The sequence below is a fragment of the Ylistrum balloti genome, unplaced genomic scaffold, assembly GCF_031769215.1.
Source record: "Ylistrum balloti isolate Yb309-2 unplaced genomic scaffold, AGI_CSIRO_Ybal_v1 Utg370566, whole genome shotgun sequence".
Lineage (NCBI taxonomy): Eukaryota > Metazoa > Mollusca > Bivalvia > Pectinida > Pectinidae > Ylistrum > Ylistrum balloti.
Genome location: NW_026782355.1, coordinates 70,324 through 85,599, shown reverse-complemented (window position 1 = coordinate 85,599; position 15,276 = coordinate 70,324). Strand labels below are relative to the sequence as shown.

The window sequence follows — 15,276 nt, the reverse complement described above, 5'->3', positions numbered from 1 at the left end:
ACAACCAGATTATTCTTTATTGAAATTAATTTTCACAATACAATCTCTTAAACAAAATAATCAACACCAAAAGTGTTTTAAAGTTAACCAATATAATTTGTGTTCTGCGACAGTGTTGTTACTGACAATCATTCCAATGACTTGTTTTGTATGGTTTGTTTATTGTGATAAACCAAGTAACCTTCTTTTAAAAGGGTTTGTTAATTTGAGAAAAAAAGAATCCAAAGTGAATTTTCTGGATTTGATGCAATTCTTGCAGTGGAATATGTTTACACATCCTTTTTTCATGTCATTTTGACGTTTCTGATAGCATGTTTAGCCAATGTGTAGATTTACCAATGTAAGGTCAATTTCACTTTCCTTCAGTATAACTAGTCCATTTGAGTGATTGACAGTGTCTGTGTATGCAGTATACCTTCAGGTACCCATGCAAACGAGTCCAGACGGATCACAACTTGTCCAGATATTGTTAGTCTATAATCCAGTGTTAGTGAAAATTAAAAAAGCATTACATACATCTTTGATCTCTACCTTTTGTGCCTGAATTCGGATCAGTAACTTTTCCTCATCGTCATCTTTGGATTGCAGGCAGGGACGTCGAGCTCGTCTTTTCTTTGGAGCCTCCGAGCTGGAGCCATTGACATTGCTGTCTCCAGGGCCACGTCTTTTGTAGGCCTGTGGAACCTCATGTGGCTGTGAAAAGAGAGGTTGTTATAGTTGCAGCTTTTCATGAATTTCTGTGCTATTAAGTGATGAAGTGCAAGTTGAATTCCTAGCTTAGAACAAAATATCCAGCCGCAAGCTACCTGCATATGGCTCACCATTCTCATCTCAAAAATGATTGAAGTCAAAAAATTTAGAAAACAAACCAAATTAAAACAAAACCATTTCAATAGAATGAAACATATCTGTTATTATGTTAAACTCACATTTGTTTAAGGACTGTGCAAAAGAAGTCAATAGGAAATTTCAAAGACGAATTGTCCATTTTCAACCCCAAACCCGCCGAATTGTGGAGCCTTTTCTACCGGTTGCCACTACTGCTTATTATTAATTCTATATAAATTAATGTGGGACCTCATCCATAGAAGGAAGACAAATAAATACCCCCATATTAATATCTTAAAAAAATATAATAAAATATAATGATTTTTGAAATAATGGCATTTAGCAGTCTGCTTACTGTGTCATTCATTAACATGCTTCTATGTAAGCTCTATTAAAACGTTAATCCTTAATAAAAACTTACAGAATAATTCCTCTTTGGCATCAGTCGCTTCTCATACTTATCAAAGCAGTAAGACTTGGTGTTAATAGGATAACTGAAACATAAACAACAACATTGTCTAAAAGTTACAATAAGGATCATTAATTTTTCAGGAGATCTGATTTTTGTTCACTTCCAGGGTACTCTTAATCAATTAAATCATGAGTCTACAAACTGCACATACCAGTCCATTTATTGTGCTCTCTTTATCCACGAAAGTGTCCAAAATGCAGTACTTTTGGAGAATTTTTTTAATACTCCAGTCAGGGTGAAAATGCCTTGAAAACATCATTTAAGTTTACTATGAGAATATAACATTAACCATCCATACAGAATTCCTGGAGAAGTGCTTACTATTTCCATCTACATCTTTACAACTTACGGGTGCTTGGATATCTTATAGAAGAGATGAGCAGTCTTGTCCAACCTGTATTCACAGATATAGATGTCCTGGTCGCGGACACCCTTGGGTCGACCTTTACAGAAAGTGTTAAGGTCTACCACACAGCATCCACCTACTATGCTGCCAAAAGCAACAATCTCATAGATGGGTACACGGAAGACCTCATTTGAAAAGAACTTCCGAGATGGTTCATGGAATGTCTCGTACGGATGGTAGTAATGGTGGCCAAAAGCAAATCTGTCACCTCTGTAAAATATGACAAATATACATATGAGAAAAGTGTCGAGACTGCAGAAGTACAAAGATCAAAGATGCCAACAAATGATCAGGTGTATGTTGTAAAATATATGCTGATTCCTACCTCTATCACGCTTGTACCCCTTCATATTGTTAGATTTGCTGCTTAACTCAAATCTTACCCCAACAAAACATGCTAACCTAAATATTTAACCATGTCAGTGAACAAAAAATATTGACACAGTGACCTACATTTGGTACAAAAGTGCAATTACTCCCTAAGAAAACACTAGCTTCCTAAATTTATCTATCTATTTGTTTCCCTGTTTCATACACTGTCAAGTTCACTGCTAGTTACATCAATGAATGACATACAAGAGGCCTGATCATACACTCTAGAAAAGGCCAACATAAATTCCTGTTCAGTTTTACAGTTTATTCAGATCAGTTGTATTTGGCCAACAAAAACACCCAATGTACTTCTGAGATTTTTTCGTAAATTTTCAAATTGACAATTAGTATTAAGAACTTGAAGACAAATGTAATATAAGAATGTCATTTGGACATGAACTATCATTTAAGCTGTTAACATTTGTCATAATGAATACTTCAAGCTGTCTTACTTTTCATCTTTCCACAACCTTTCAATACGGAATATATCTAACTTGTCCTTTCCGATTTCAGACACAACTTTCTGGGAGGTTTTCACAGAGTCAATTTCTACTCCGACTTTCTCTGGCATGTCCCGTATCACATAGACACAATCACCCACACGGATCTGGAGTTCATCTCTCATCAATGTCATGTAATATACCCAGCCTGGCGTGGCATCATCTGGCTGGGGATCTGCTAGGATTTCCTGTGACATTAGAGAACCATGTTGTTTATACAGGTCTCAGTGAAAGACAAATCTACAAAAAGCTGGGTAAAAACCTTGGTTGACATGTGTATGGAAGACTTCCCCCTTTGAACCCTTTGAAAGTGAGTTTTCAATTACATGTAACTCTAACTCCAATGAAATTATAAACTGAATTATCAACTCCTAACATATATCACTATAAATTTCTGTAATGTGAATATAAATGATTTTGTACAGTATTTAGTCAACATGAATTTTCAAATATGTTGAATTTAAAAAAATTTCACACAAAAGGATTTGAATGTTTGAAGTCAAACAATTGACCAAAAGAGTACTCACTCTTTCCACAGGCCTGCAGTTACAAAGTTCACACAGGTAATTCTCTACATCTCCTGCTACCTTCATACAGTCACAGTGTTGCCAGATCTAGAATGCACCAAAAAAAGTTATAATTCCACATTATCCCACAGATCACTGCACATTTTTTTATGGAATAGCACCTAACAGCTAAGAAATCAGATTGTTAAAATGCTAGTAGCTGCAACAGATTCAAAAAAAAAAATTATCAAACTATACCTACCATTTCATTTTGCCTTAAAAACATTTTTCTACTTACAAAACATTTTTCACACTGTATCATGAGCCCTTCGTCTCTGTAAATTCCACAGATACATCGGATTACCTCTTCTTCTTCCTCTTCCTCCATGGAATCTACAAATGCAAGAAAAATTGCTCTTATTATTCCAAAAAGCATTACATGGATATTTAACAAGGCAAAATTGACAAAAGGCCTTTCAATTCTCTAGTAGTAGTATGGCTAAGTAAATATAAGGCTTAATTACAGGAAGCTAATAGCTAGTGTTGTTTTCCCACTTTCAGTAATAAAATCAAAGACTTAATTACAGGAGCTATTAGCTAGTATTATTTTCCCACTTTCAGAAGTTCTACTGTAGACATCTGGTGGCCAATTAAGGAATGGAAAAGACAGTTGCCAGATGCCATGCTAGAGCATCATTAGCTGACTTTGAACAGGGGAATTGAATCACAGATTGAACAACACAACCAATTAATCTTTTCTCTCATTGAAATACTGGAGAGACATTAAAAGTAACACATACCCATGTTATCTGTGCCTTCTGTAGTCTCGGTCTCTGTGATTGCCTGCACATTGCCTTCTCCTAACACATCCTCCAGTAGGGGTACGGCCTCTGCCTTAGCTGTTAAATACACCTTCCTCAACTTCAGCACCAGAAGACCCATCCATGAGGATCGTCCACAGTACCTCTGAGAACAGGAAATGGATACAAATTACACATAGCAGAAACGATGGTCAACAGATAAGATTATTTCACTTATATGTTTCTATATTTTTCCACTTTTTACTAATCATGTAACATTTCAATTCCAACCACAATGGATAGTAGAGACATTAACTTACATGCTCTTCAAAATGAAATAGCAATATGTATTAGACAGCATGATTTAAATTTGCCAAGAAGTGGTTGTTTCAAACACATCTGTATGTTTAGTTTCCATTTAGCTCAATATGTAATCCTGATTTCCTTGTAGGAATGATTCCACTTTGTTTACCTCAGCATTTCTGAAGAGCCTGTTCATGTCTTTATCAAAGGCTTCCAGTGAGTTGTACTGTCCACTACAGATATTTCGTTCGATCATATGGAAGTCTATTGGACTCTCAATGACATTGTAGTATTCTGGATGTTTCTTCTTGGATGGTAGACTGAGTTGAGCAGACAGTTCCTTTGCATCTTCATCTGTGATGACGTTAAGAATAAATAAATTATCTTACGCAAGAACATACTTATTTTACTCTAGGAGTAATATTTGCCTATCTAATATTTCCTATTTACATTATCCAAATGGTCTTAAAGAAATATTCTAGCAGAATGTGTATATACTTTAATTTAAAGTTTACCATTTAATACTTCGCTGACTGCAAACAATTTTTAGTCTTTCTAATATGATAATAATGACAGAAGAGTACATAACAAAAAGAAAGTATCTATCCTTGTGTGTTGCATGAAAAAAAACACTTTTTTATTTTCATATTAAAATGTAAACAAATGTATGATTTTATTTTCTTACTTGGCTAAAAATTCAGCATTTGCTTTTTTATCAGAATTTTTATCCCTTAATATCATCAGGGGTTATATCTTAGCCCTCTGGGATTAGTGTAGGATAACTACTGCAATCTTACCTCGGTAACCGACAACAGCTTTTCTGATATTATTGAACACCTGAGCAAGTCTAGCTGTTTGAGTGAGTTCACTATTCTCCTCTGCCAGGGCAAGACGCCTGCAATGATAAGTTGATAAAATAAGTTAAATGATAACCAATTTTGAGAAGAACTCTTAATTTCATGAATAATGATCAGAGACATGCATCTGTCTTTATGTATTTTCAATGAGATGTAAAATATACCTAGCTGTCTCGATGAGTTGATAATAAAGCCAATGTCTTGTTTTCTCAATTTTGTTATTCATGTTTACATAATATGTTTTTTTTTATTATTTTCATATCTCACCTTGTTCTGACAGATCTTGATGTTTTCAGTGCAGTCAGTTGTGTGATAAACACATCTGTAAAATAAAAAATAATCATCAAACATCTAAAACCTATAAAAGATCTAATTAGTCAACAGTGTTGAAATTACATTCCTGTGTATAAGATCATCATGATACTACATCAGGAAGGGAGAAAAACAAGATCTGGAAGTTCAGGTATAATTAGTAAAGGGAGATAAAAGTAAACCGTACAGAGATGAAGTTCAGGTGTTAATTAAACTGTACAGTGAAGTTCAGGTGTAATTAGATAAAAGTAAACTATACAGAGATGAAGTTCAGGTGTAATTAGTGAAGGGAGATAAAAGTAAACTATACAGAGATGAAGTTCAGGTGGAATTAGTGAAGGGAGATAAAAGTAAACTGTACAGAGATGAAGTTCAGGTGTAATTAGTGAAGGGAGATAAAAGTAAACTGTACAGAGATGAAATTCAGGTGGAATTAGTGAAGGGAGATAAAAGTAAACCGTACAGAGATGAAGTTCAGGTGTAATTAGTGAGGGGAGATAAAAGTAAACTGTACAGAGATGAAGTTCAGGTATAATTAGTAAAGGGAGATAAAAGTAAACTGTACAGAGATGAAGTTCAGGTGTAATTAGTGAAGGGAGATAAAAGTAAACTGTACAGAGATGAAATTCAGGTGGAATTAGTGAAGGGAGATAAAAGTAAACCGTACAGAGATGAAGTTCAGGTGTAATTAGTGAAGGGAGATAAAAGTAAACTGTACAGAGATGAAGTTCAGGTGTAATTAGTGAAGGGAGATAATAGTCAACTGTACAAAGATGAAGTTCAGGTGTAATTAGTGAAGGGAGATAAAAGTAAACTGTACAGAGATGAAGTTCAGGTGTAATTAGTGAAGGGAGATAAAAGTAAACTGTACAGAGATGAAGTTCAGGTGTAATTAGTGAAGGGAGATAAAAGTAAACCGTACAGAAATGAAGTTCAGGTGTAATTAGTGAAGGGAGATAAAAGTAAACCGTACAGAGATATGTGTATAAAATGATATAGCTGATTTGATCAAGTTAACAATTGCCTGATAACAATCTGTTCTCTTAAGAGGTGTCTTTTATTCTTGCATAAATGACCTCTTAAAACATGAATGCTTGCCTACCTGTTTTGCTGAACCCAACCGACTTTGTAAATTCTCCATCTTTGTTCAGGGAGGTTGAAACCCTACTGCGGAGCTGTCGGACCCTGTCAATATTCCGCACCAGGAAAATACTGTGCTTCCGAGCCTTACATCGTTCTGTGTGGGACATGGGCTTAATGGTTGGGAATATGGTATTACTCTGCTCCTGTGCTAGTCGTTGCTGAAATAAATAAAGTTTTAAGTAAGAATCTATTCCACACCACTACAAAGTACTAACATAACAGTAAAAATTCTGAAGTATTTCGTATTTCAAACACTTTACTATAATTATTGTGAAACTATTTCCTGTTTTCCAATCACATAAACAATAAAAAGCAGGTTAAAGTATCAAAGTTGAAATGTAGGTATTGTATGTAGTTATTGAATAAAAAACTGGACAAAAGTTTTATAGGCGTGCAAAAAACCACTGTTTACCTGAATGCAGTATCTATTAGCTGCAGCACAAATGAAGCGACAATGTCTCAAAGTACCCATCACCAGAAAATGTTTTTTAAGAACACTGATGACAAGATGAGAGACCTTGCAATGATTACTATACCATATTTTACTTTTAAAAGGACTGCTTCTATTGTATTTTTTTTAAATGTTTCCCTTTAGTACTGGATTACCTTTTCTCTAAATTTCTTGAGTCTATTTTTAGACTTGCGTTTGTCCTTTGGAGGTCGGCCAACAGGCCTCTGTGGGGTAGTCTTTTCCTTACTCTGGCCGTTGAGTCTCTGAGTCTTGCCTCCTATGACTCCACGGCACTTCTCACTTCCACACTTACAGATTTGCTGTATATAGACAAACATAATTCATTACATACATTTCTGATCAGGAAGCGAATGGTTTGGAAAATCATTCACATTTAGTGAGAAAAGAAATTTTTAGCAAAACCATAATCATAAAAACAGACATTGATAATCCTATTTCTGTACACAATAGTCTTTTCATGTACTACCGGTAAACATTTTTGTTTCAGGGTCCACCATTTCCAGAAAGAAAAAAAAATCAATAATTCTTAACAATTTGGTTATTATAACACATTGAATATCAATCTGCCACTTTTACTAATCTCATCATTTTTATCTTAATGAATTATTCAATATACCATGAAATCTGGTTGACTGCGGACATGGATTTCTGTATATACAGTATGAACTGAAATACCGTCCAAAAAACACCCTAGAAGAAAGGATTCTGAATAACATGTTACACTCAAGTTCTATTATCATCATCCAAATGATACTCTAAATTAAACAAAGTTTTGATAGATTTTTTAAATAATGACCTGGCTGTCCATGTTGAAGGAGTGAAAGTTGTAGTCATAGCTGAGTTCTGTTCCTTCTGGTATATCTTTTAATGCAAACAGAGCCATCCGGTAGTACCCATTTACATTCCTGTAACAATTTTTAATTAAAATCATACATACAATAACTCAATTAAAAGCTTGTATTAATCACATTTCATTAGGAAAAACTCTCTTATTTAAAATTTCAAATGTAGTTTAAATGGAACTATTATAAACAAATACACCACATTATGAAAGATATAATGCATGTTCCAAGATAACTAGTTCTCTCTTAAATTCCATCATGATTTCACTTCTTTCCGTTTTGATGGTTTTTAAACACTTTTATCCATAACAAGAAGTGCATGTAACAAGATTATGTCCCTTTAATTACAGAAAGATCAACACTTGCATTATCATAACCTAGTTATCTCTGTTAGCTGTAAGAATAAATGAATGTGAAATGCCAATACAATGTTCTGTACTGTCCTTAAATCAACAATGTCATGAAATTATTTTGCTGTGAGTAACATGAATCAACAGTTTCTATACAAATTAGGCCTTTTTATCATGATGGTCCATCATTAAGACACACTGAACCACACACTTTTTTGTTTCTCAAAATAAAATGACTTAAAAAAAATCGACACAATACCACATCATGTGTTGCTTAGACTTTGTAAACTTTAATTATCCATTCATCAAGCTGGTAGCATATTGTGACGTGAAACCACTAGTTCCCGGAAGACTTGGTGCTGTCAAATTGTGATCATATTGATGATTTACAGGAAAAGATAATTAGTCTTTGCTATCCTTATTATTATCAAATACTTCAGTGGTTAAGCTATGGAGAGATTTACTTTCCTGAGATGATATTTTCAATGAACTTACACAGAGTAAAAACATTTTCATACAAACTACTGATGGAGTGAAGGAAGTATTAAAGGGCACCTTAATGATATTGACCTTTCACAATGGCATCCCTCAGGGTGTTTGTGATAGCATTTGACAGGCAGAGATTATAAAGTACTCCCTTGTTTAAGGAGTTGAAAACCAAGTTCAAAAACTGGGATCAACGAAAACCTGAAATCAACTAAATGGCTGCGAATTTGTCAGATTTGGTGAACCAAACTGTGATAGCTGTGAATGCAAGGATTAATATGATTTTACTTACCACTTTTGCATCTCGCAGTTAGGTTCACAGGAGTGGTTGACAAACCGTCCTATGTTGCCCATCCTGTAACCATCTATCAGTGCCCCACTATCGAGGTTGAGACAGTAGTGGTGACGTTCCTGGGAGTAGTTCTCGGTCATACGGCGTCGAAACTCCTGCTCACTAACAACTTCTCCAAGGTACTCCAGGATAAACTGACCTGAAGAACAGAAATCACAGTTATGAACTGCATAAATATATTTAGCCTAACATTGAACCATTAATTATGCAAATTCTCAGTTAAATTTGACAGCAACTGACAAAGCTAATCTCCAATTTAGGGCCAGTGATCATTGTTAGCATGTGATCTCATTACACTATACTGCAAAATCATTAATTTTCATGGGTGATTTATTTTTGTTAAATTCCTTATCCATGTATTCATGTCCACATACTGTTAAAATTAGTTTAAGCTGATTTATTGAGTTATAAAATGAAATCTTGGAATAAAGCATAAAAATTGAGCCCAGTGAAAATATGAGATTTTACATTATCTTGTGTATATCGCAGTAGTTCATATTACATTATCATATCCATCCCATTATTAGTGTACAAAAGCCACTTGTCTAATACCTTCAATTACCTTTTTCTCTCTGTGCAATCTATAAATCATTTACCACACAAGGCTTTCATATGAAAGTTTTTCTTAAAACAAACTCTTTTGTAATGTAACCTCTATTACATGTTCTAAAGACACAAAATATTTTTGTCTATGCTCTCTGTTTGCTTGTTGTAGAAATCAACATGCCCTGAAACTTAATATGGCTGTTTAATTGTTAAGGCTTTCAAACAGGTGATTGATTTTCAATAAAGATGGCAGTATATTCAAAACTCGTAATAGCTTTCATTGAAACGGCATGCTAATATTTCAAGAAAAACTGGCAGTGTGGGACAGTCTACCTGTATGTATAGATTGGAGGGTCTTCACTCCACATCCTCTATCATCAGTTGTGAACTTCTTGAGACTAGGCACCCATTCATGTTTCTGGATCTTCTGATTGGAGCATCGTTCCCCACATGGACAGGTCAGGGGATTGCACTCGGTGTAGATTAGTCTGTTGAGGCAGTCATCCCCACATCCAACGACATCTTCATCATTTGGTTGCTTGCAGTTACATGCATGGGTTTCATATGGGCACACTGGCTTAATATCGTCATGTACGTCTGAAAATTTACAATGCATGGAGTGAACCTAAGTTGGTTGTCAAGCTAGATTTCTTGTGCAAATGATATGTGAAGACACTGACATCAGTCAAGATAAGAGTATTTTTATTGCTTAACTCTACTAATAATTTCTGATACTTCAATGAATTTCAGTCCTGCCTTTATAAATATCTCAAGTTCCATTTTTCTTTTAAAGTGATCTCCAATACTTTTTTAATTAATTTTCTTTATTGTAAAACAAACGCTCTTTCATGATACTGTGTACAGAAATTCGAGTGAAGGAAAGGTATCTTTAACAAATGGTTGAAGAAGCTTGTGTAATATCAAAGATATAACTTAAATTTGGCATGATCTATCATCCTTGGAAATAACAATGTAGCAAATAATCTGCTTACCCTAAATTAGTGTTTAAGTTATCAATCATAGGTAGAGAATTATATAAATATGCCAATTCAATTAGTCAGGTCTTTTTTATATGAATGTATTACAACATTTCCACATGTACTCTTTCCCATTAGGTCAAATACCAGGAGGATGGGAGAAGTGTATGGAGTCAGAGCCAAGATGGACTGGGCTGATGCCAACTCTCCTCATTCTCACTGCATTAATTGTGTAACACAGACAGTGCAGACACACCTTAGCTACAAAATGCCACTTGTATAATGGTATTTTAAATGATCTGCAAGTATGATAAAATTTCCTACACAATATTTCAAGTGGTTTTTCCTTGGTAAATTAGGACATCAGATACTATGAGCAAACACTTAATTTCTGTTTTTACTTCTCAACAAATAAGTTAACAATAATGTTTATCACTTGTATCTATGAAAATACAGAGGCAAGTTTGTCAATAGAAATACTAACATACATGACATACTGGTTATAATGAAGCAATTTTGAAATTTTGTGAACTTGATTAAAGCCATGTTTTATTGGTATTAAATCTCCAGTGAAAATTTAACATTACTTAGAGCCTTGGCTACAGAAAGGAAAACAGGACTTGACTATGACAAATGATAAGATGGGCATTTGAGTGAAATTCTATTACACATGCATGTTAAAAACAAAATGTCTTTTTACCCATTGCCAAATACATTTAAGCACTTTAAAACTGCATGTTTACAATAAAATGGATTTTATCAGTAATTGTGACGTTTCTGCATCTTTGCCAAGTACTTGGGATCAGCAGGGACCATTTCTATTTTTGATTCTGAGACCACACATGTTAACTCTATCAGTTTATGTGTTCCTCATGCTCAGAGATAAGGTTAATTGCTAACTGGATGACACATATTTCTGGATAAAAAACACCCAACTGACATGATTGCTCTTGTAAGTCATAATGACATTCATAACTGTCTAACACTCATTACGAAATCCATCACATACTTCACAGATCACATGCTACTGTTAGCTCTGCATTATAAACACTCAATATAAATATATTTAAAATCTGACTGTATCGTTACAATTACATCATAACACATTCATTTTAGAAACTGAAAATTGTTGATTGAAAATTAAAACCAGCAATATACAATATGTAAGTGTCCTAATGTAACAAGTTAACATGTAATATTATCAGGGGATAGAAATATCAGTATGAAGTACCAAACATAATGTTCCCACTTCTCTGTAGATAAAATTAGTCTGCTCTATTGAACATGTGTGACATACAAGACACTGTTCCCGTCTTACTTTTATGCTTCCTTTGCTAGACACAGTAATAAAACTGTTATACATACAGTGTAAAATATTCAATGTCCTGAAGAGTGATACTCCATTTTCTATAACAGATGATAAAGATTTTTTTTTATCCCTGATTTTTTTTAAGCCTATACATTGTACATGACTCACATGCAACATAATGAGTCATTTCCCTAACCATCATGGTAGCAATGACCACATCGCCCTATTTTAACACCTACTTCGAAACACATTAAAACTTTACAGTTCATATATGGCCGCATCATGCATACTCAATGTCACACATCTCAGATATTAGGAAGTATGTTTAATTTGATCTTTTTAATTTTTACTAAATATCTGATTCATCACAAAGGCTGTTGACGCCAGTCTTATTAATAGCTGTATCTGACCTGATTAAAGAATATCACAGATATTTTTCATAAAAGTGATGGGTCTTTCTACTTTGTTAAATGATATTTCCTCATTAGCGTCAATCTAAAATAAAATTTTCTGGTATGCCAAGACATGATCATTCTATACTCTTTATCCTTTAATAGTGACCAGAAGAATTAACACAAGTGTGCATTGTGACACACAAGTGTACAGAGTGACTTACAATAAGTTTCCCTAACAGAGTAAAAAATACACTTGATGACTCCTTTACTTCTGTGTCTTTATTGTATGTAATCGATTTAAAGTATGAAATTAGACAAGCATAGCCAAAGCCATTATCTATAATTATCCTGTTCACTTCTTATAAATGAAAAGAATTTGTATATATCATCATCATAAAATTTCATTTATCAGTAATCAACATTAAAAGTAGCATTATACCTTGGAATTGAAACCCTAATAGTGTACAATTTAATAAATTTACCCAATACCCATTTATTGAGAGTAAGACAACTAGCTCCCCCTCCCATCTCTGCTGCAGCAGTAATATTTTAGGCACTAGTAATGAGTACCACATGTACTGTGGTTGCACTAGATTACAATACAGGGTGTACTTTTACTCTGCCTGTGTCCCTATGGCCAAACACTCCTGGGCTGACTGTGGTTGTGTGTCTAGATCTGATAAAACCTCAGGTCATTTCTATCCTAACTAGTACATAAAAGAGACCTAAGACATTTAGAAATGTACTTTTTTCTCTCGACTATTGCAAAATGAAACCAATACCATTCTGTTACAACAACGACAATACAAGTCAGTGTTCAATACCTGCAGGGAATATCAAAGTATTATTAGGATTCCTAATGAAAATTGTACACCTTGTCCCTCCCCAATCTTTTTTTTTATAAATACGACCATATAATCACTTAATCATTTTTGACAGTTTCCTTCACAGTAAATATTTACATCACATCACAAAATCACTAATGGTTTTAAGTACATTCATTAGAAGACAATTTCTCAATACATCTTTAGTTTATATTTCATTTTTTTTTTAATTATAAGTAGAATGTCAATCTCCTTTAAGTGAGAACATCTGAAGTTTCCATACCTCTGTTTTATTTCTAATTCAAAAAGTGACCTTGGATTTTGTTTCTCTGCCTCTTATTGCCTTTCCTCAACTCAATTTTTCAACAGATACACTTAAACAGCATGTCACAGCATAAGAAACACAAAGTTGAAATACTTAAGAATAAATGCAATCATCCATCTTAATTATTCCTGGTAAACTTCATTTTAACAGGTCAGTATTCCACTCAGTTAACCATTTCTAAACACATATTTATCAAGGCAGGAACTGTGCTCAGTAACAATACACTTTTTTAAAGAATGTGACCCAACAGTGATATCATCACACCTTTCTATAATTGTGGCCAAAGAAATGTGAAAGTGGTTTAAGTCTAAGATGATAAGATCTTCCAGAATTTGTCTTAAACTGATATGGCTTTCATCATTTTATCATGATATATGATAAGCTTATAGAAGAGACACAAAACTTCTGTACATAAACATAATTATGTAAATGTCAGTAAAGATGGCTACTGACAGCCATTCCAGAGCAGTTCAGGGTCTGTGTTATGTAATATACACAGGAAGCACTGTGTGCTCCTGGTCTGAGAGTCTAGAGTAAGTGTACCAACAACCATTTCCCTTTTCAAGGACACACAGCTCGATCAGACATAATTACCTTGTTTGCTTTCTAAAGAGGACTATCTCCATACAAGATTAATCTTTGGAGGCATTTAGTTTCAATAAACTTCCATGTAACATTTTAATGGAATGTATGTGTCTGTATTTAATATGGATGGGTCTTCGAAGTGAAAAGGTGGGTTATTGTACTGATAAGCTGTTTCCTAGTATCAACACCCTAAATACACAAATATAACAGTACAACTAGTAACACACAATAAACTTCCATGTAACATTTTAATGGAATGTATGTGTCTGTATTTAATATGGATGGGTCTTCGAAGTGAAAAGGTGGGTTATTGTACTGATAAGCTGTTTCCTAGTATCAACACCCTAAATACACAAGTATAACAGTACAACTAGTAACACACAATAATCTACATCACCAATAACACCACCCTAAATACACTGAAGATTACCAAAGTATTACAACAATTTGCTGATCTTTCTGGTAACATTCCAGTTAATTTTGAATCCATAAATATTTCTTTTGAAACTTGATATTCTATCATTAGACCTGAAAGATTGTTTGCTCTCATGGGTGGGCTTACTTAATAAACTAACACAAACAACATCTCAAGTTTCACAAAAATTGACAACATCTAATTTGAAATTTTTTTATATTATAAGGACAAGTAGCTGTAAAACATGAAATGTGTAGTTTTATATCTAGACCATACATCAGTACAGCTGCAATATCCAGTTGAACATATATGACACATCAATTAAATTCAAAATGATCACACTTCAATTATCACGTGCTATACAGAATTAAAATGCAGACTTACTGTTTCGTATTTTCTTGTACTTCGTCACTGGTTCTTCCTTTTTGGAAAGCTGAAAATACACAAAAGAGAGCCAGCTATTAACCATCCTACATTCAAACTAAAATAAAGTGTTATAAAATAACAAAGCAAAACATTTCTAGAAGATGACTAATGATGATGTTCAGCAAATATATAAATTGTTTCTTTGATTCTGATCTGGTGATCCATCTCTAAAAACATGACAGATCAACATTTACCAGACTAATGTGGCCATGTGTTCCATACTTAATGAAAGGAAAAACATGAACTAAGTCCTTGGAGTGGGACTGAATAGAGAGAAAATCTGTTTGGTGACAAAGTGTGGGATAAAGTCTGTTGTGTGACCAAGTGTGGGAGAAAATTTGTTGGGTGACCAAGTGTGGGATAAAGTCTGTTGGGTGACCAAGTGTGGGATAAAGTCTGTTGGGTGACCAAGTGTGGGATAAAGTCTGTTGGGTGACCAAGTGTGGGATAAAGTCTGTTGGGTGACCAAGTGT

General features: G+C 34.1%; 1 protein-coding gene across 1 annotated transcript in view; it reads right to left on the bottom strand.

Moving 5' to 3' along the window:
- LOC132556380 (histone-lysine N-methyltransferase ASH1L-like) overlaps nt 1-15,276 on the bottom strand; it is a 51,548-nt gene that overhangs the window by 5,948 nt on the left and 30,324 nt on the right. Inside the window, exons 6-21 of the mRNA XM_060220787.1 lie at nt 14,762-14,810; nt 9,881-10,144; nt 8,942-9,140; nt 7,768-7,876; nt 7,106-7,270; nt 6,459-6,657; nt 5,312-5,366; nt 4,985-5,082; nt 4,357-4,541; nt 3,885-4,050; nt 3,383-3,477; nt 3,106-3,192; nt 2,531-2,766; nt 1,650-1,916; nt 1,250-1,322; nt 517-693 (exon numbers count right to left, since the gene is read on the bottom strand). Coding sequence (XP_060076770.1) covers nt 517-693; nt 1,250-1,322; nt 1,650-1,916; nt 2,531-2,766; nt 3,106-3,192; nt 3,383-3,477; nt 3,885-4,050; nt 4,357-4,541; nt 4,985-5,082; nt 5,312-5,366; nt 6,459-6,657; nt 7,106-7,270; nt 7,768-7,876; nt 8,942-9,140; nt 9,881-10,144; nt 14,762-14,810 — 2,424 coding nt within the window. The remainder of the gene's footprint in view (nt 1-516; nt 694-1,249; nt 1,323-1,649; nt 1,917-2,530; nt 2,767-3,105; nt 3,193-3,382; nt 3,478-3,884; nt 4,051-4,356; nt 4,542-4,984; nt 5,083-5,311; nt 5,367-6,458; nt 6,658-7,105; nt 7,271-7,767; nt 7,877-8,941; nt 9,141-9,880; nt 10,145-14,761; nt 14,811-15,276) is intronic.